This window comes from Aethalodelphis obliquidens, unplaced genomic scaffold (genome assembly GCF_003676395.1).
Source record: "Aethalodelphis obliquidens isolate GAN/ISIS:26980383/991018 unplaced genomic scaffold, ASM367639v1 scaffold128, whole genome shotgun sequence".
NCBI lineage: Eukaryota > Metazoa > Chordata > Mammalia > Artiodactyla > Delphinidae > Aethalodelphis > Aethalodelphis obliquidens.
The window spans coordinates 1,083,194-1,105,757 of record NW_020838072.1 but is presented as its reverse complement, the minus strand read 5'-3'; the positions used below and the strand labels follow the sequence as shown (position 1 = coordinate 1,105,757).

The 22,564-nt window shown below is 44.1% G+C and overlaps 1 protein-coding gene across 3 annotated transcripts in view; it reads right to left on the bottom strand.

The window, feature by feature from the left end:
• Positions 1-1,249, bottom strand: part of HK2 (hexokinase 2) — a 61,643-nt gene extending 60,394 nt beyond the window's left edge. The window contains exon 1 of one of the 3 annotated variants that reach the window (XM_027099107.1): positions 749-1,249. In XM_027099107.1, the coding sequence (XP_026954908.1) occupies positions 749-811 (63 nt within the window). In that variant the 5' untranslated portion in view covers positions 812-1,249. The remainder of the gene's footprint in view (positions 1-748) is intronic. The other 2 variants (XM_027099109.1, XM_027099108.1) reach the window with 2 other exon arrangements.
• Between the last annotated feature and the right edge of the window lie 21,315 nt (positions 1,250-22,564).

The following is a 22,564-nucleotide window of genomic DNA, read 5'->3' as shown; positions in this document are numbered from 1 at the left end:
AACATCCAAAGTCCACCCCCCATTTGGGGGCGGGCCCGAAGATGGGGTACTCAAGGCAGGGCGGCCCCGAGGCAGGCGCTGGGAATGGGCGTGGGGGGGGCGTACGCCCCTCGCGGAGCCACAGTTCCGGGCGCCTCAGTTCCGGGAAAGGGGTGCGGCGGGCGGAGTTTCTCTGACCCTTTCCCAGCTTCTTCCCTCGTGGTCTTCTCCCCAAGCCCACCTCCGCAAGGCCGTGAGGAACGCTAGGGGGAATCGTAGGTCCCCAAAATGTGGTCCTTTAGCGCGGGAGGAACCCAGGCAACCCCGCGCGGCAGCGGAGCCTTCCCCCAACTCACCCCCCCGCCACGATTCTCCCCACGTGCTCTGGCCGGAACTCTGGCAGCGAAAGGGGGGCTCCTCCCACGTGGGCCCAGCAGTCAAAGACTACGTGCCGGGTGGCCCGCCCCTCCAAAAAAAAAAAAAGCGCGAGCGCGCGCAGGGCCGCAGAGAGGGAGAGCCGCGCGGTGCGCGAGCCCCGGAGCCTCGCACGCGCGCACACGTCTGCCCGTGCCTAGCGGACGTGGCTCCTCCAGCCCAGGACTTTCCCCGCCGCGCTGATATTTTCCGCGTCCGCGGCCCGGAATGGGAAGGAAGCGGGTCCCCGCAGGGTCTAAGAGGAGAGTCCCAGCCGGCCGGGACCCCGGAGAGAGGGCCGGGGACAAAGCAATGTTGTCAGGCGAGCCAGCCGCCCCCGCCCGCGCTTACTTACCTTCTGCACTTGGTCATGGTTGAGCTCCGTAAAGAAGTAGGCGAGCAGATGCGAGGCGATCATCCTGCTGCGGCCCGACAGCGCCGAGATGGGAAACCGAGGCTGGAGCGCTTGCGGGGGAGGAGGGCGGCGCGGTCTGACCGCTTTGTCCGGGCTTGGAGGCCCGGTTGGGAGCGATGAGTCCGGGAGGTACACAAAGAAGGCACACGATGGCGCGCCCAGCTGGAGAGTTTCGGGACTCTAAAAACAGGTTTTGATAGTCACAACTGCTGAAGGACCAAGAATCACTCCCAGCGACGTGCTGGGATGCCCCCACTGTCAAGGTACTAACTTCAGCCACAGAATCACTAAGGCTCAACTTGAGGAGAATAGCAGCTTGGCTCCACTAGGGCGACAGGACCTCTTCGGCTCACACGCGCGCTGCTCTCGCCAGCGGATCTTCTCGGCTCGGTGACACGCTGGTGCTAGCGGCGGTCCGGGACTCCTGCGCTGGAGTTTCGTGCAACAATGTGGCTTATTGAGGGGTTGCCGGCTCGCGGGCCGCCGGGTCAGTGACGCGCGCACGCCCATTGGCTGCGCGGGGAGGGTGTGTGTGCCCACGGGCCGCCCGCCGCCGCGGTGCAGCCAGTCAGAGCGGACGGCCCGCGGGCGCGGCCGCTCAGACACCCGAGCCGGCAAGCTGGAGGGGCGCACCCGGGGCAGGGGGAGGGGCCAGGCAGCATGGATGAGACGTGTGGTCCGTGGCAACAGGCTGGGGCGGAAAGGCGCATGAGCCACCGCCGCGTCAGGCCCAGCTATGGGGGGGGGGGGGGGGGGCGCATAATCACAGACCCGGAGTGTGGGGTGACTGGAAAGTCGGGTCACCGGACTTGCACACGCCCTGGGCGGGGAGAGAAACACTGTCTGGCATCTCGGGGTCATGTGAGGGGCCCCCGCTACTGGGTCACATTTCTGAAGCATCTTAGTTCTCACCTATTGTGGCTCCAGGCGTCCGCGCAATGCTGATGCAAAGTGAGCCGCCGCAACTGCTGCTCACTTTATGCCAGGCACCACAAAACTGAATGGATGTGAGTTTTACTAACCTTGTTTTACAGATGAGGAAACGGAGCCCTTAAGAGACTTGCCCAAGGTCACACAGTTAATGAGTGGCAGGTAAGGGAAGAAACCCACGTCCGTCTTTGAGGCCCTATTCTTTTCCCTATTATCCCATCCTGCCACTGTAAGAGCTGGGAAGTAAAAAGCAGGAAAAGAACTTTGTCTGCAGCTGTGGGACTGACGCGTGGGTGAAACTGGGTGGGTGATAAGTGCGTAACCAAATGATCCTGGACGTGTGTGGGGTGGGGTGGCTTATGGATGCTGAGAGGGGTAGGAGCCACAGCCACAGCTAATGCCCGGCATCAAACGTTTTCTTTTTTTCCTTTTTTTTTTTTTCTAATTTTATTGAAGTATAGTTGATTTACAATGCTGTGTTCATTTCTGCTGTACAGCAAAGTGATGCAGTTATATATTCTTTTTCATATTCTTTTCCATTATGGTTCATCACAGGGTATTGAATCGAGTTCCCTGTGCTATACAGTAGGACCTTGTTGTTTATCCATCCTATATATAATAGTTTGCATCTGCTAACCCCAGACTCCCAATCCTTCCCCCCTCCCCCCGACCTGCAACCACAAGTCTGTTCTCTGTATCTGAGTCTGTTTCTGTTCCATAGATATGTTCATTTGTATCGTATTTTAGCTTACATACATAAGTGATATCATGTATTTGTCTTTCTCTTTCTGACTTACTTCACTTAGCACGAGAATCTCTAGGTCTACCCATGTTGCTGCAAATGGCATTATTTCATTCATTTTTATGGCTGAGTAGTATTCCATTGTATATACATACCATATCTTCTTTATCCATTCATCTATAGATGGACATTAAGGTTTTTTCCATGTCTTGGCTATTGTAAATAGTGCTGCAATGAACATCGGGGTGCATGTATCTTTTCAAATTATAGTTTTGTCTGGGTATATGTCCAGGAGTGGGATTGCTGGATCATATGCTGGCACCAGACTTTTATACATGGTGGAAGCCAGCAAGAGTGAGTGCAGCCTATGGGAGACTGGTGACTGTGCAGAATAGCAAGCCTGGGGTTGGAAAGGTCGCAGGGGAGGGAAGGTGAAGGTTTGCAGTGTTCTCCTGAGGAGTTTCTCCTTCTCTCATAAACAGTGGGGTGCTATCTGCAATGTATAATAATAATAATAAAACACAATATTAAATGTTCATTGTTGGAAAATAAGAATATACAAACAGAAAAAAACATAAACCTCCATGATCTAGCCTCTCAGCAAAACTTCTTGAAAGCTGTGTACCCTTGCCAACTACACATTCTCGCCCCTCCCTCCCTTACTCCAATCAGGCTTGTCCAAAACTGCTTTGGTCATAGTCACCGTAATGACCTACAAAGTGCCAAATCCTCTGTTCCTTTCTCTTTTCTTTTTTAATTTAACTTAATTTTTTATTTGATGTATAGTTGATTTACAATGTCATGTTAGTTTCAGGTGTATGGCACAGTGATTCAGTTTTGTGTCTGTGTGTGTGTGTGTGTGTGTGTGTGTGTGTGTGTATTCTTTTTCAGATTCTTTTCCCTTATAGGTTATTACAAAATATTGAGTATAGTCCCCTGTGCCACACAGCAGTAGGTCCTTGTTGGTTATCTATTCCTATCTCTTTTATACCCTTGTCTTACTCCACCTCTCAGGGACATTGTGCACAGTTGACCAAATCCCTCATCTGAACACACCATCCTCTGCTAAGCCAGGGAAGCTCTACCCTCCTGGTTTCCCTCTAACCTCACTCTCCAGGTTCCTCAACCCCCATTTTCATTACTGGTAAATGCTGGCATATTCCATGGCTGATCTAGTTACACTCTCTCCCTGGCGTTCCCTGCCAGCCCCATGACAGTTATATCATTTACACGCTGATGACTCACAAATGTAAATCTACAGCGAGGACCTCTCCCAGAGTTCCAGACTTATTTGTCATCTCCCACTGAAGTGACTAGCATCTCCCACTTAACATGTCCAAAGCTGAACTCAACTTTTCTTCCCAAATCTATTCCTTTCCTGGTTGTCTCAGCAAATTGTATCACCATCCCCCCTAAATCATCCTTGATTCCTTCCTCCCACTCACCTTCATATCCAGTTAATCCATCAGCAGTCAGTTTGATCCCTAAAATAGATCCTATTAATTGACCTCTTCTCTCTGTGTCCTCGGACATCTCCTAGCCAAGCCACCAGCAACTCAGCCAGAGCCAATACCACATTGTCCTACCTTGCCCCCTGCTTCCATTCATGCCTACCTCCACCCTGACCCCTGTAGTCAGTTCTTTACTCAGGGGCCAGAGTGACCTGTAAAATATAAACCATTCTGTGTCTCTCCCGGGCTCAAGTTTAATGTCTTCCAAACTTAGAATAAAATTCAAACTCCTGACAATGGCCTCTAAGTCTTTATATGATATGGCCTCTGCCTCCCTGTCCACCCCACTCTACACTACTTTCCCCAGTACACTGCTTGGCACTCACACTAGTATGTTTTCCTCGAAAATGTCAAACTCTTTCCCACCCAAGGGCCTTAACTCTTCCTTTTTCTTCTTTCTGAAATATTCTTCTCCAGATCTGTGTCCAGCTGTCTCTTCCTCCATATTGAGGTTCAAGCAAAATATCACCTCCTCAGAGGACTTTCCCCTGACCAGTTTATCTCAAGGAGTTCCCCAAGTCACTATCACATAACTCTGATTTCCTATTGATTTTCCATATATGCTTTAGGGCCTATGCTGTACCTATGCCGTTTCCTCATATCCACAGGGCCTAAAATGGTGCCTGTCACCTGGCACCAATAAATATTTGTTGGATAAATGAATAGAAAAAATCTTAGAGATAACCATTTTTCACATTTTTTATAACAATTCATACACCCAACATCTCTCACCTGATTGCAACAGTCTCATAACTGGGCTTCCCCCTTTAGATATAGAAACACCATAGATATATAGGTTTAGCTATCCAACAGAGATTCTTAGGGAAGTGATGTGATCTGATTTGCTTTTTTAGGGCAATAATTGCCCTCCATGTGGATACAGGGGAAGGAGATCAGAGACCAGAGGCAGAAAGAGGCTGAAGCTGAAAGATAGGACCAGGGCCTGAACGAAGGTAAGGGTGGGTAGGGAAGTCAGGCTATAGGTTTAGATGTTTCAAAGTCTGAGGTGGAATTGATGGCTTTGGCTAGGAGTGGGGAGGAAAAAGAGGATACCTACTGCTTAGAAATACTTGGAAACCCAATAGTCCAGTGCTACAAAACCTGTTGACCCCAGGCAGATGGGACCAAACCCAGTGGGTCATGTTAGCTATGATCGCTTCTCCACACACTAATTTTAGAGCCTTTTCCCCACTCCCCTCTTTGGTCCCATTTCATGAACCAGATAATAATCACAAGGTAATTTAAGTGCATATTATCTCTTACAAAGCTCCCAATCCTGGGAGGTGGCTGGAGTAGGTATTGTTATAAGCCCCAACTTATACATGGGAAACTAAAAGGTATTACTCACTCAAGGCTGAGACTTACATCTTTGACTTTTCTGACTCCAAACTCCACGCCTGGAATTTATTATTTATAGATCCTTAGATCTCTCTCTCTCTCTCTCTCTCTCTCACAGACACATACACACACAGAGAGAGACACACACAAATGTTGAAGAGTAATAACACATCCATGTAATTTACATTCCACAACCCCAAGAGAGAAATCAATCAGCAAATATTTATTTATTTATTTATTTATTTATTTATTTATTTATTTATTTATTTTTGCGGTACGCAGGCCTCTCACTGCTGTGGCCTCTCCCGTTGCGGAGCACAGGCTCCGGACGCACAGGCTCAGCAGCCATGGCTCACGGGCCTAGCCGCTCCGCAGCATGTGGGATCCTCCCGAACCAGGGCACGAATCCGTGTCCCCTGCATCGGCAGGCGGACTCTCAACCACTGCGCCACCAGGGAAGCCCAGCAAATATTTATTAAACAAACCCTTGCTATGTTCAGGACAGTCTGTTTTTACACAAGGCTGGCTCTTGCCTCACATAGGACTGACCTGAGCCTGACTGTTAGGCTTCAGGGAGCTGCCCTGGGAAGAGGCCACTTTGCTAAGAGACCTCTACTTGCCAAATATTCCTTTTTCTAATTAGAATTTATCAAGTTTGCAACATGTTATAAGTAATGGGATTTCATGGAGAATTTTAAGACTGAGCGTGGGCCTGCCCTGAATATAAATATTAGGACTACTTGTATTGCATTGTCTTTAATGCTGGGCACTAATAATCTGCATAATCTCTTGTGTTTCACAGTTCAATGTATGAATTTGAGGGATTGGGGAAAAGAGGCATTTAGAAGCAATTAAAATTGAAAACTAGAAGCCACAGTGTACACAGCAATCTAATTTTATCTGTCACAGTTACAAACTGAACCCATTCAAACTAGTTTAAGCAGAAAAGGAGTTTACTGAAGAATCTATAGTCCCTTTCAGGATCTTCAGCAGGGCCAGAGACTCAGACTCAGAGGCTAGCCATCCAAGCATGTTGTGCAAGTTATACCATCAAACTCCACTGGTAAAAATGTTATCTGGTGGCCACTGGGCTCAGACATCTCTGCCCAGCTCCTGATTCTGGGCATAGGATTTTACATCCAGGACGTGCCATAGACACCTTTGACAGTTAGATGTCTGTCTCTCATCATCCTTGCTAGAAGGCATTCTACACGGCACCCCTTTCTTTATGGTATTTGCTTCTGAACTGACATCTTACAGTTGGTTGCCAGAGCCTGGGCCACATGCCCAGGCTCGAGCTTCAAGGAAAGCTGGGGAAACAGGCCCATGGGGTCAGGAGTCACAACATGGAGAAGTCCTAAATTAAGAGGGTGTTCAAAGGGGCTGGGCAGGCCCAAAGATTGACAACACATCCACCGCACCCAACAGTCACTGAATGTGCTGCATTGCAAAATTTAAGACAATCCACAGATTCAGTGCAATCCCTATCAAATACCAATGGCATTTTTCACAAAATGAAAAATTCTAAAATTTGTAGGGAAACACAAATAGCCAAAATGATCCTGAGAAAGAAGGAAAAAACTGAAGGTATCACGTGCCCTGATTTAAAACTATACCACAAAGCTACAGTCATCAAAACAGTATGAAAAACAAAAAAACAAACAAAAAAAACAGTATGTACTGGCACAAAAATATACACATAGATCAATGGAACATAATAGAAAGCCCAGAAATAAACCCACACTTATATGGTCAATTAATCTATGACAAAGAAAGCAAGCATATAAAGTGGAGAAAAGACAGCCTCTTCAATAAATGATGTTAGGAAAACTGGACAGCTACATGCAAAAGAATCAGACTGGACCACTTTCTCACACTACATACAAAAACTCAAACTGGATTCAAGACTTAAGTGTAAGACCATAAAATTCCTAGAAGAAAACACAGGCAGTACTCTCTTTGACATCAGTCTTGGCAATATTTTTTTTGGCTGTGTGTCCTTAGGCAAGGGAAACAAAAGCAAAAATAAACAAATGACACTACATCAAACTAAAAAGCTTTTGCACAGTGAAGGAAACTATCAACAGAACGAAAAGGCCATCTACTAAATGGGAGAATATATTTGCAAGCAATATATTTGATAAGGCGTTAATATCCAAAATATCCAAAAACACACACAACTCAACAAACAATCCAATTTAAAAATGGGCAGAGGACCTAAATAGACATTTTTCTAAAGAAGACATACAGTAGGCTAACAGACACATGAAAAGATGATCAACATCACTAATCATCAGGGAAATGCAAATCAAATCCACAATGAGATATCACCTCACACCACCAGAATGGCTACCATCAAAAAGACAACAAATAGAGACGAGGGGAAGATGGCAGAAGAGTAAGACACAGAGATCACCTTCCTCCCCACAGATACACAAGAAATACATCTACAAGTGGAACAACTCCTACAGAACACCTACTGAACGCTGGCAGAAGACCTCAGACCTCCCAAAAGGCAAGAAAGTCCCCACGTACCTGGGTAGGGTAAAAGAAAAAAGAATAAACAGAGACAAAAGGATAGGGACAGGACCTGCACCAGTGGGAGAGAACCGTGAAGGCGGAAATGTTTCCACACACTAGGAAGCCCCTTCGTGGGCGGAGACTGCGGGTGGCGGAGGGGGAAAGCTTCGGAGCTGCGGAGGAGAGCACAGCTACAGGGGTGCGGAGGGCAAAGTGGAGAGATTCCCACACAGAGGATCGGTGCCAAACGGCCCTCACCAGCCGGAGAGACTTGTCTGCTCCTCCGCCGGGGCCGGCGGGGCTGGGACCTGAGGCTCGGGCTTTGGTCGGAGTGCAGGGAGAGGACTGAGGTTGGCGGCGTGAACACAGCCTGAAGGGGGCTACTGCACCACGGCTAGCCGGGAGGGAGTCCGGGGAAAAGTCTGGAGCTGCCGAAGAGGCAAGAGACTTTCTTCCCTCTTTGTTTCCTGGTGCGTGAGGAGAGGGGTTTAAGAACGCTGCTTAAAGGAGCTCCAGAGAAGGGCATGAGCCGCAGCTAAAAGCACGGACCCCAGAGACTGACATGAGACGCTAAGACTGCTGCTGCCGCCACCAAGAAGCCTGTGTGCGAGCACAGGTCACTATCCACACCCCCCTTCCGGGGAGCCTGTGCAGCCTGCCACTGCCAGGGTCCCGGGATCCAGGGACAACATCCCCAGGAGAACGCACGGTGCGCCCCAGGCTGGTGAAACATAACGCCAGCCTCTGCCACCGCAGGCTCGCCCCGCACTCTGGACCCCTCCATCCCCCCGGCCTGAGTGAGCCAGAATCCCTGAAGCAGCTGCTCCTTTAACCCTGTCCTGTCTGAGCGAAGAACAGATGCCCTCCGGTGACCTACACGCAGATTCAGGGCCAAATCCAAAGCTAAGCCCCAGGAGCTGTGAGAACAAAGAAGAGAAAGGGAAATCCCTCCCAGCAGCCTCAGAAGCAGCGGATTAACGCTCCACAATCAACCTGATGTACCCTGCCTCTGTGGAATACATGAATAGACAACGAATCATCCCAAATTGAGGAGGTGGACTTTGAGAACAAGATTTATGCTTTCTTCCCCTTTTCCTCTTTTTGTGAGTGTGTATGTGTATGCTTCTGTGTGAGATTTTGTCCGTATACCTTTGCTTCCACCATTTGTCCTAGGTTTCTATCTTTCCATTTTTTGGTTTTTGTTTTTTTCCTTAAAAAAATTTTTTTTTCTTAATAATTATTTTTACTTAAATAACTTTATTTTATTTTATCTTACTTTTATTTTATGTTATCTTCTTTCTTTCTCTCCTTCCTTCCCTCCTTCCTTCCTCCCTCCCTCCCTCCTTTCTTTCTTCTTTCTTTCTTTCTTTCTTTCTACTTTTTCTCCCTTTCATTCTGAGCCGTGTAGATGAAAGGCTCTTCGTGCTTCAGCCAGGATTCAGTGCTGTGGCTCTGCGGTGGGAGAGCCAACTTCAGGACACTGGTCCACAAGAGACCTCCCAGCTCCACATAATATCAAATGGTGATAATCTCCCAGAGATCTCCATGTCAACACCAGCACCAAGCTTCACTCAACGACCAGCAAGCTACAGTGCTGGACACCCTATGCCAAACAACTAGCAAGACAGGAACACAACACCACCCATTAGCAGAGAGACTGCCTAAAATCATAATAAGTCCACAGACACCCCAAAACACACAACGAACATGGACCTGCCCACCAGAAAGACAAGATCCAGCCTCATCCACCAGAACACAGGCATTAGTCCCCTCCACAAGGAAGCCTACACAACCCACTGAACCAACTTTAGCCACTGGGGACAGACACCAAAAACAACGGGAACTACGAACCTGCAGCCTACAAAAAGGAGACCCCAAACACAGTAAGATAAACAAAATGAGAAGACAGAAAAACACACAGCACATAGAGAAGCAGGATAAAAACCCACCAGACCTAACAAATGAAGAGGAAATAGGCAGTCTACCTGGAAAAGAATTCAGAATAATGATAGTAAAGATGATACTAAATCTTGGAAATAGAATAGAGAAAATGCAAGAAACATTTAACAAGGACCTAGAAGAACTAAAGATGAAACAAGCAATGATGAACAACACAATAAATGAAATTAAAAATACTCTAGATGGGATCAATAGCAGAATAAATGAGGCAGAATAACGGATAAGTGACCTGGAAGATAAAATAGTGGAAATAACTACTGCAGAGCAGAATAAAGAAAAATGAATGAAAAGAACTGAGAACAGTCTCAGAGACTTCTGGGACAACATTAAATGCACCAACATTTGAATTATAGGGGTCCCAGAAGAAGAAGAGAAAAAGAAAGGAACAGAGAAAATATTTGAAGAGATTATAGTTGAAAACTTCCCTAATATGGGAAAGGAAATAGTTAATCAAATCCAGGAAGCACAGAGAGTCCCATACAGGATAAATCCAAGGAGAAGTACGCCAAGACACATATTAATCAAATTGTCAAAAATTAAATACAAAGAAAACATATTAAAAGCAGCAAGAGAAAAACAACAAATAACACACAAGCAAATCCCCATAAGGTTAACAGCTGATCTTTTAACAGAAACTCTGCAAACCAGAAGGGACAGGCAGGACATACTTAAAGTGATGAAGGAGAAAAACCTGCAACCAAGATTACTCTACCCAGCAAGGAACTCATTCAGATTTGATGGAGAAATTAAAACCTTTACAGACAAGCAAAACCTGAGAGAGTTCAGCACCACCAAACCAGCTTTACAACAAATGCTAAAGGAACTTCTCTAGGCAAGAAACACAAGAGGAGGAAAAGACCTACAAAAACAAACCCAAAACAATTAAGAAAATGGGAATATGAACATACATATCAATCATTACCTTAAATGTAAATGGACTAAACGCTCCCACCAAAAGACACAGTTTGCCTGAATGAATACAAGAACAAGACCCATATATATGCTGTCTACAGGACACCCACTTCAGACATAGAGACACATACAGACTGAAAATAAGGGGATGGAAAAAGATATTCCATGCAAAAGGAAACCAAAAGAAAGCTGGAGTAGCAATTCTCATATAAGACAAAACAGACTTCAAAATAAAGACTATTAGAAGGGACAAAGAAGGACACTACATAATAATCAAGGGATCAATCCAAGAAGAAGATATAACAATTGTAAATGTTTATGCACCCAACATAGAAGCACCTCAGTACATAAGGCAAATACTAACAGCCGTAAAAGGGGAAATCGACAGTAACACATTCATAGTAGGGGATATTAAAACCCCACTTTCACCAATAGACAGATCATCCAAAATGAAAATAAATAAGGAAACACAAGCTTTAAATGATACATTAAACAAGATGGACTTAATTGATATTTATAGGACATTCCATCCAAAAACAACAGAATACACATTTTTCTCAAGTGCTCATGGAACATTCTCCAGGATAGATCATATCTTGGGTCACAAATCAAGCCTTGGTAAATTTAAGAGAATTGAAATCGTATCAAGTATCTTTTCCGAGCACAACGCTATGAGACTAGATATCTGTAGGGCGCGGTCAGCTAACTGCCACGCAGCAGGAAGCTGAAGTAAGCTGAATCATCCTTCCTGTGGCCACTGCGCTTGCGCTAAGTATACTAATGAGGTTTTAAAGTAGCGACCTATCCGATGCTGGCTCACAAGTCGCACCATCGGCGAAAGCCAATCACAGAGCGACACATGTTCTTAATCCCTATATAAGCAGACTGCTATAGGATTGCGGGGTCTTCCTTCCATCTTTTCTTTAACCAAGCTGTGCTCCAATAAAGTGTGATACGAGAAGAATCTTGCGTGTGGCGACTCGTCATTCTGCTGGTCGGAGGCGGCTCGCCGCATTTGGTGCCGAAACCCGGGAACTTCGCGCCCTGCATGGAGGACCGATTCAGAACTCGACACACGGAGTGAACCGTCGGTGAGTAGTCCAGTCAGGATCAAGATCCGATCTGGGTGCCATCAAGACTGACGAGAATTGTTGAAGAAAACTTCAGAGAAGATGCTGAGCTGGATGTTCCTGATGATTCTTCCCTTGCTTAGGGCAGAGAATATGACGTTCTGGGGAATTAGCCGGACCTGGCCAGTTCCCATGCCGGTTCACTCTCAGAGCAGAGTTCTTCCAATATTTTATTCCACTAGTTGTGAAATGAATACGGCCTGTACCCAGCCATTGAATTATGACTGGGCACCGTATAATGCCAGTGATTTTATTTTGAATCGAAGTCTTTGTATTAGTTGGAATTCCACAAAGGATTGTATCCTTTTGGCCAGGATAACCTTGACCACTTGGAACAATCCACTTAGAAATAATTTGGTTCCATTGAATATGTTGAATGAAGCTTTGAGCAAGATAACTCAAGGCCACACTTCAGGTTCAGGTATAGGGAATTCCAGTGAAAATGAGATGAATATTACCACTTTAGTTTTGGAACATACAGGGATAGTTCCTTTAAGAAATAATGCTTCTGATAAAACAAGTGCCAACAGGACTGTTGTCGCCCCCTATTGTGAGCCAGTCACATCAACACCCCCAGTCTTTACCCCTTGTCGGGGGGAACTTATGCTAAGTATGAACTTAGTTCAGGCTTTCAATTTTCCCCTGATTTAAAGTCCTATATGGGAAGAAAGGAAAAAGGAAATGATACTAATGAGACAAAAGGAAATGATAGTACAAAGTGGTATTTTGAAGGATGGCCATTTTATTCTTGGTTATTAGTTAATGAGGCAGGAGTAGGCATGGATATTTCTGCTTTGGCCACTTTACAGATGCCCTGAATAGGAGTGCAGAGATTGGAGAATTCCTAAAGGGAAACTGGTCTCAAGAAGCTGAACGGATGATATTTAAGCAAAAGATTCAGATTATGCAACTGAATGCTACCAAGCTGGAACCCGTTACCTTTGGAGATTTTACCTCTTGGCTCTCTTCTGCCTTTTCCTTCTTTAAAGAGTGGGTAGGGGTGGGGATCTTTGGGCTCTGCTGTATATTTGGGATTATAATATGTCTCTGGTTGGTCTGTCGCATGCGCGTCAGGGCACATCGAGATAAGGTCCTACTCACTCAAGCACTTTTGGCTGTTAGTGAAGGTGATTCTCCCGCAGCCTGGATCTCCGTCCTAAACAATTCGAATGGATTGCCCTTGCACGGAGAGGCCCTGTTGCCATTGCACCTCTATAGGGAATCAAAACTTATTCTGAGTCAGCCTTTGCACCCTGCAGCCCTTGTTGGCATTGCACGCAGGAAGGTGTCTCAGACATGCCAGCGGAAGGCTGCCCTCGAACAGTGAGCACATCATGAGGTGAACACTTGTACGGGCTACATTCTGCTTGGTGATTCTAGTAAATAAAAAAGGGGGAGATGTAGGGCGCGGTCAGCTAACTGCCACGCAGCAGGAAGCTGAAGTAAGCTGAATCATCCTTCCTGTGGCCACTGCGCTTGCGCTAAGTATACTAATGAGGTTTTAAAGTAGCGACCTATCCGATGCTGGCTCACAAGTCGCACCATCGGCGAAAGCCAATCACAGAGCGACACATGTTCTTAATCCCTATATAAGCAGACTGCTATAGGATTGCGGGGTCTTCCTTCCATCTTTTCTTTAACCAAGCTGTGCTCCAATAAAGTGTGATACGAGAAGAATCTTGCGTGTGGCGACTCGTCATTCTGCTGGTCGGAGGCGGCTCGCCGCAGATATCAATTACAGGAAAAGATCTGTAAAAAATACAAACACATGGAGGCTAAACAATACACTACTTAATAACGAAGTGATCACTGAAGAAATCACAGAGGAAATCAAAAAATACCTAGAAACAAATGACAATGGAAACACGACGACCCAAAATCTATGGGATGCAGTAAAAGCAGTTCTAAGAGGGAAGTTTATAGCAATACAATCCTACCTTAAGAAGCAGGAAACATCTCGAATAAACAACCTAACCTTGCACCTAAAGCAATTGGAGAAAGAAGAACAAAAAACCCCAAAGTTATCAGAAGGAAAGAAATCATAAAAATCAGATCAGAAATAAATGAAAAAGAAATGAAGGAAATGATAGCACAGATCAATAAAAGTAAAAGCTGGTTCTTTGAGAAGATAAACAAAATTGATAAACCATTAGCCAGACTCATCAAGAAAAAAAGGGAGAAGACTCAAATCAATAGAATTAGAAATGAAAAAGGAGAAGTAACAACTGACACTGCAGAAATACAAAAGATCATGAGAGATTACTACAAGCAACTCTATGCCAATAAAATGGACAACCTGGAAGAAATGGACAAATTCTTAGAAATGCACAACCTGCCAAGACTGAATCAGGAAGAAATAGAAAATATGAACAGACCAATCACAAGCACTGAAATTGCAACTGTGATTAAAAATTTTCTAACAAACAAAAGCCCAGGACCAGATGGCTTCACAGTCGAATTCTATCAAACGTTTAGAGAAGAGCTAACACCTATCCTTCACAAAGTCTTCCAAAATGTAGCACAGGGAGGAACACTCCCAAATTCCTTCTACGAGGCCACCATCACCTTGATACCAAAACCAGACAAGGATGTCACAAAGAAAGAAAATTACAGGACAATTTCACTGATGAACATAGATGCAAAATCCTCAACAAAATACTAGCAAACAGAATCCAACAGCACATTAAAAGGATCATACACCATGATCAAGTGGGGTTTATTCCAGTAATGCAAGGATTCTTCAATATATGCAAATCAATCAACGTGATACACAATATTAACAAATTGAAGGAGAAAAACCATATGATCATCTCAATAGATGCAGAGAAAGCTTTTGACAAAATTCAACACCATTTATGATAAAAACCCTGCAGAAAGTAGGCATAGAGGGAACTTTCCTAAACATAATAAAGGCCATATATGACAAACCCACAGCCAATATCGTCCTCAATGGTGAAAAACTAAAAGCATTTCCACTAAGATCAGGAACAAGACAAGGTTGCCCACTCTCACCACTCTTATTCAACATAGTTTTGGAAGTTTTAGCCACAGCAATCAGAGAAGAAAAGGAAATAAAAGTTTTCCAAATCAGAAAAGAAGAAGTAAAGTTGTCACTGTTTGCAGACAACATGATACTATACATAGAGAATCCTAAAGATGCTACCAGAAAACTACTAGAGCTAATCAATGAATTTGGTAAAGTAGCAGGATACAAAATTAATGCACAGAAATCTCTGGCATTCCTAAACACTAATGATGAAAAATCTGAAAGTGAAATCAAGAAAACACTCCCATTTACCATTGCAACAAAAAGAATAAAATATCTATGATAAACTTAGTTAAGGAGAAAAAAGACCTGTATGCAGAAAATTATAAGACACTGATGAAAGAAATTAAAGATGATACAAATAGATGGAGAGACATACCATGTTCTTGAATTGGAAGAATGAGCATTGTGAAAATGACTCTACTACCCAAAGCAATCTACAGATTCAATGCAATCCCTATCAAACTACCAATGCCATTTTTCACAGAACTAGATCAAAAAATTTCACAATTTGTATGGAAACACCAAAGACCCTGAATAGCCAAAGCAATCTTGAGAATGAAAAACGGAGCTGGAGGAATCAGGCTCCCTGACTTCAGACTATACTACAAAGCTACAGTAATCAAGATAGTACGGTACTGGCACAAAAACAAAAAGATAGATCAATGGAACAGGATAGAAAGCCCAGAGATAAACCCACGCACATATGGTCACCTTATCTTTGATAAAGGAGGCAGGAATGTACAGTGGAGAAAGGACAGCCTCTTCAATAAGTGGTGCTGGGAACACTGGACAGGTATATGTAAAAGTATGAAATTAGAACACTCCCTTACACCATACACAAAAATAAGCTCAAAATGGATTAAATACCTAAATGTAAGGCCAGAAGCTATCAAACTCTTAGAGGAAAACATAGGCAGAACACTCTATGACATAAATCACAGCAAGATCCTTTTTGACCCACCTCCTAGAGAAATGGAAATGAAAACAAAAATAAACAAATGGGACCTAATGAAACTTCAAAGCTTTTGCACAGCAAAGGAAACCATAAACAAGACCAAAAGACAACCCTCAGAATGGGAGAAAATATTTGCCAATGAAGCAACTGACAAAGAATTAATCTCCAAAATTTATAAGCAGCTCATGCAGCCCAATAACAAAAAAACCAATCCAAAAGTGGGCAGAAGACCTAAATAGACATTTCTCCAAAGAAGATATACAGACTGCCAACAAACACATGAAAGAATGCTCAACATCATTAATGACTAGAGAAATGCAAATCAAAACTACAATGAGATATCATCTCACACCAGTCAGAATGGCCATCATCAAAAAATCTAGAAAGAGTAAATGCTGGAGAGGGTTTGGAGAAATGGGATCACTCTTGCACTGCTGGTGGGAATGTGAATTGGTACAGCCACTATGGAGAACAGTATGGAGGTTCCTTAAAAAACTTCAAATAGAACTACCATATGACCCAGCAATCTTACTACTGGCCATATACCCTGAGAAAACCATAATTCAAAAAGAGTCATGTACCAAAATGTTCATTGCTGCTCTATTTACAATAGCACAGAAATGGAAACAACCTAAGTGTCCATCATCGGATGAATGGATAAAGAAGATTTCACACATGTATACAATGGAATACTACTCAACCATAAAAAGAAACGAAATTGAGCTATTTGTAATGAGGTGGATGGACATAGAGTCTGTCATACAGAGTGAAGTAAGTCAGAAAGAGAAAGACAATATATATGCTAACACATATATATGGAATTTAGGGGAAAAAATGGTTTTGAAGAACCTAGGGGTAAGACAGGAATAAAGACACAGACCTACTAGAGAATGGACTTTAGGATATGGGGAGGCGGAAGGGTAAGCTGTGACAAAGCGAGAGAGTGGCATGGACATATATACACTACCAAACGTAAAATAGATAGCTAGTGGGAAACAGCTGCATAGCACAGGGAGATCAGCTCTGTGTTTTGTGATCGCCTGGAGGGGTGGGATAGGGAGGGCGGTAGGGAGGGAGACGCTAGAGGGAAGAGATAGGGGGATATATGTATATGTATAACTGATTCACTTTGTTATAAAGCAGAAACTAACACACCATTGTAAAGCAATTATACTCCAATGAAGATGTAAAAAAAAAAAAGATAACAAGTAAATGTTGGTGAGGATGTAGAGAAAAGGGAACCGTCCTCACTGTTGATGGGAATGTTAATTGGTGCAGCCACTATGAAAAACAGTGTGGAGGTTCCTCAAAAAATTAGAAATAGAACTATAATATGATCCACTAATTCCACTTCTGGTTATTTTTCCAAAGAAAACAAAAACATTAATTTGCAAAGATATGTGCATCCCTATATTCATTGCAGCCTTATTTACAATAACCAAGATATGGAAGCAACCTAAATGCCCATCCATAGATGAATGGATAAAGAAGATGTATATACATACAATGGGATATTACTCAGCCATTAAAAAGAATGAAATCTTGCATTTGTGACAACATGGTTGGACCTAGAGGGTATTATGCTAAGTGAAATAAGTCAGACCTCTACCATATGATTTCACTTATATCTAAAAAACAAAGCAAACGAACTTTAAAAATAGGGTATCTGTATTCAATGGGAAGGAGAAAATAGTCAGCAGGCTAAATGACACCAGGAGAACTAACTATAAACGAATTGACCTGGCTGGATGATTCACCCTCTCCACACACATTCTGTAACCCAGTGCCTCTCCACAGATGTATTCAGTGTCACAGTAAATGAGGAAAAGGCCACTATGAAATATTGCCATGAGTCCCCCCTGCAGTGCCATCCTAAACATGGGGGCTATCATGTCTGATCCCCTCATCCCGATGGCCACAGGATTATGTATCCCGCAAACAGTTTGCCTGAGAAGAGCATGGTGGCATGCTGAGGGTGACATGGGAACACTGTGTGGTCTCAGGCCTTTCTGAGCCCTAGTTACCTCCTCTGCAAAGTGGAGATCATGAGACAGAATATACAAAGACATTAGTTCAGAGCCTGGTACATGGTGGATCCTGAATACCAGTTACCTAAGCACATCACTCATAATATCAAGTTTCTATGCGGTAAGAACTCCGTGATTAAAGAAAACTCCAGATGTCAGAAACAGCAAATGCCCCGTCTTGGGGACATAGGAGAGATTGGTCTGTTCTGAATGGCATGCAGTGCTCTGGCCTAGAGAGCAGATTTCAGTGGGGATTGGCAGGAGGGAGGCTGGGCAGGTAGGCAGGGAAGGCTCAACCAAAAGGGAATAGAATCCCATCAGCACTCAAAAGCACAGCACCTAGGCTGGAAACACTGTGGAGGATAGACTGGTGGGAAGTGAGACTGAAGTCCTGGGGAAAGATGCTGAAGGCCACTACTAGGCTTATGACAGAAGGACAGAGATGTGAAATTAGTGAGAAAAGTATGAGATAGCCCAAACAGGACATAATAAAAGATTGAAAGTGAGGGGTGGAGACGGGAAAGACTCCAAGACAGTGGTTCTCACCGTTGGGCTGCTCTTTGGAAAAATGGTGTACCATATATAAGAAAAAGAAATTTAAAAACCCTTGAGTTGGACTTCCCTGGTGGCACAGTGGTTAAAAATCCGCCTGCCAATGCAGGGGACACAGGTTCGATCCCTGGTCCGGGAAGATCCCACGTGCCGCAGAGCAACTAAGCCCGAGCATCACAACTACTGAGCCTGCGCTCTACAGCTCACAAGCCACAACTACTGAAGCCCGCGTGCCTAGAGCCTGTGCTCCGCAACAAGAGAAGTCACCGCAATGAAAAGCCCACGCACCACAATGAAGAGTAGCCCCTGCTCTCCACAACTAGAGAAAGCCAGTGGGCAGCAACGAAGACCCAACGCAGCCAAAAATAAATAAATAAATAGATAGATTTATTTAAAAAAAAAAAAAACTTGAGTAAAGGAGACAGAGAGTTCAAAGGAAAGGAACAAATGGCTATTTGATGTATGAAAAATGATTGACGTCACTCAGAATAGCGAAAATGCAAATTTAAAACATATTGATGTACCATTTTTCACCCATCAGCTTGGCAGAAATCAAATAATCATGACACACCCTACCACAGGGAAAGAGCTACTCTTTCTTCCAGCACATTGTTGACAGGAGAACACAGGCTCCATGAGGTCAGTTTGACACTGTCCATCAATTACAAGTACTCCTGCCCGTTGATCCTGAGATCCCATTTTTCTTACAGGCATACCTACACGTGTTGTGTAAGTTTATTCACTGGGGCATAATTTGTCATAATAAGGCCGGGACCAACCTAAATCCTATTATTTGTGGACTTGTTAGGTAAATTAAAGCACATCCATACAATGGAATTACTTAGTCATCACATATTAAAGAACAAAGAGGCTAAGTATTAATATGGAATGATCAGTAAGATACAGTTAAGTCAAAAATACAAGATGTAGAACAGTGTGCATACAAAGTTATCATTAGTGTATAAAAAGGAACTGAAAATAAAATAAACATGTACCTGTGTAGTATAGTCATAAACTTTCTTCTGGATAGAGGAACTGGGTGATTGGTAGACAGGCATAGGAGAGAGACTTTATTGTGTAATCTTTTACACCAGGTGCAAGTATTATTTATTCACCAAAAAAAGGGATTAAATTAATTACCTACTAGTGTGAAGGCAACACCATCGAGTGAAAAGGACTTGGGGTTAGACACCTGAATCCACCAAATGTGAAAAGTTTAAGTTAAAAAGAAACGATGCTCAGCCCACACACTGGTCCAATTACATCAGAATCTTGTGAGGAGGGTAGGGGGAACCCAGGCATCAATAGTTTTTAAAGCTCCCCAGGTGATTCCAATGTGCAGGCAATGGTTTTAAAAAAACAAAAAACAAACAAAAAAAACCCCATGACAGTAGCAACTCTGGTGTTTTGGCTTCAGTGCTTGCGGGGGATCAGTTGAGCCTGTGTCAGTCTCAGCACTGAAATCTGACTCCTCCACCCCATAAGCACAGCTTGATCCCTTTGCACTTCTCTGTATCTGTTTCTGGCCCAGCATCATCTGGTCCTTATCTTTGTAGCTTCCTCACTCCTTCCCCCTAGACAACAGGAGCTCAGTTTTCTTATGAACTTGCCAAAAAGCCAAGTAAACTTCCTAACCTCCTGTCACTTCAGTGATGGGAAATGTATTACTTTTAATTAAGAAGGCAATTTTCCCAGCAGGAATGAGTGAGGGCCCTCTCGCCCAATGACTTCAGTTTGGATGATTTCAGGTTCAAGGAACAGAACACTCTGACTCCAACAATAAAGATACTTGTTGTTTCTAATAAAAAGCTTCCTGGTGGTGGGCTGGGCTCCAGGCTGGGTGCATTAGGGCTCTGGCCCCACTTCTCTGAGAATGTCTTGGCCTTGTCTTGCTCCCTGAGTTGGCTTCATCTTCATGCTGGTAGCAAGATAGCTGCAACGTGTCCAGATTTCATCCACAAACTACAAGATCCAGAGAAAGAGAAAGGACCTGCCTCCCCCTGGGTTTCTTTCTTATAAGGGAAAAAAAACATATCCTGAAACTCCCAGCAGCCTTCTTTCCCCTTAATCTCATTAGTCAAATTGCCACATAGCCATTCTAAACCTTCTAAATCTTGAAAGAGGAGTAAGTTTATCATGGTTGGTTTACACCAGTGGTTCTCTGCTGGGAGGGTGATTTTGCCTCCCAGGAGACATTTGACAATAACTGAAGACATTTTGGGTTGTTTCAACTGGAGTTGGAGATGTCACTAGCAAAGATGCTGCCCAACATTCTATAATCACACAAAAGCCCCAACAACAGAGAATTATCCAGTCCAAAATGTCAAGAGTACCAAGACTGAGACACCTGGCTTAGACCAACCAGGGGCCATCCCTGGAGCTGAGGACAGGGTTACCTTCCCCTAGTCATTTGGTGGACCCCAAACAATATCAGGTTTTTTTAGGGAAAAGAAGGGATGTGGTAGGCAGCCAACAATGTCCCCTATATTACTTCTTCAAAGGTTTTGGGGTCCAGCACCTGCCTCCTGCAGAGTAATCCAGACACAGAATTTATAAACTGGTGGAGAAATCAAAACAAAATACATGGAACTATAGTCCCAGAACCCAGTGAGGCTAACACTCATGATTTAGTATTTATATTTTTGCAGAACTAGAAAGCTGGCACTCAAAATGACCACAGGACACTTGCTCATTGGTCAAAGAACATTAAAACTTTGCTTCTCTAAACCTTATCAGAGGGGACAGTGTGGCATCACTGTCGGTAGGATTTTAGCCATCAGAGAAAATATGTGGTTGGCTGCTCCACTTGCAACACTGGTGTGTGTCTCAAAGAGACATGGAAGTTCAGGGAGTCAAGATTAAAGTATCGGGCTTCCCTGGTGGCGCAGTGGTTGAGAATCTGCCTGCCGATGCAGGGGACACGGGTTCGTGCCCCGGTCCGGGAAGATCCCACATGCCGTGAAGCGGCTGGGCCCGTGAGCCATGGCCGCTGAGCCTGCACGTCCAGAGCCTGTGCTCCGCAATGGGAGAGGCCGCAACAGTGAGAGGCCCGCGTACCACAAAAAAAAAAAAAAAAAAAAAAAAAGATTAAAGTATCAGCTAAAACATCCAGAACAATATATCCCTGTTCTTTGTTTTATAGCTGAGACAGTTATTTGTCCAGTATCTCTTTGGCCTAAAAACAAAACCATTAATTACAAAGACAAACTTTTTAGAGCAAAGAGCAGGGTTGACATGCCATCCTGGAAACTGTGTATGTCTGTATAGATTTCTGATTACTAAGCCTCTGGAAATATCTTGAGAACTAACTCATGCCTACAGAACAGGCACAAACTTCTGCTGTCATCAGGACTCAGCCACCCCCAGTGGACGGCAGCTGGTTTCCATGCCAACATGACTCTATCCAAGAATTCTGTTCTATAACTTAGTTTTATTAAACCTAAAACTTCATTCACCCCATGGTTCATATCCCCATAGGTTATAGTCACTACCGGTGGTAGTCATTAGCTCTAGTCACCAAATGTTTCTAGTTCTCCCTCTAAGTTCATGGTAGGATTGCATAACCCCATCCCTTTAAATTTAGATGTGATCATGTGACTTGCTTTGGTCAATGAAAACTTCAGCAAGTGCACACCAAAAACTGAGCTTTGGCTATATCATGGAAGCACAGAGACAGCCTCTATCAATCTGGATCCCTAAGTGAAGATGACATGGAGCAGATGTAATGTCAACCTGTAATGTTGGTTTTAGGAAGTATAAACCACTTTATCCTGACTGATACCATCCCCAAAATGGTCACTCCCCTCCAGTTGTTTGTTTCCTCCTGCATCTTCTCCATGTATTGCTCCAAGTTTGCTGTCCTCCATCTAATTTCCTACCTCTCTTTTCACATCCCAATATCTACAGTGTGTCTTCTGGAGCCCCAGTTTTGTACCAGAGAAATTCTCCTGCATCCTTAGCTTCTCCACAGAATGTGTTCTTTACCTCTGGACCTTACTTGAACCCTGGCTCTCCTCTACAGGCTTCTCTTCCTGAGGGTTGGAAGGTGAGATCGGAATTCCCAGTGCCAATGCTGGCTCTATTCTTGAGTAAAAGTCCCACTCCTTTAAGACTCACGGCCTCCAGCTGGGT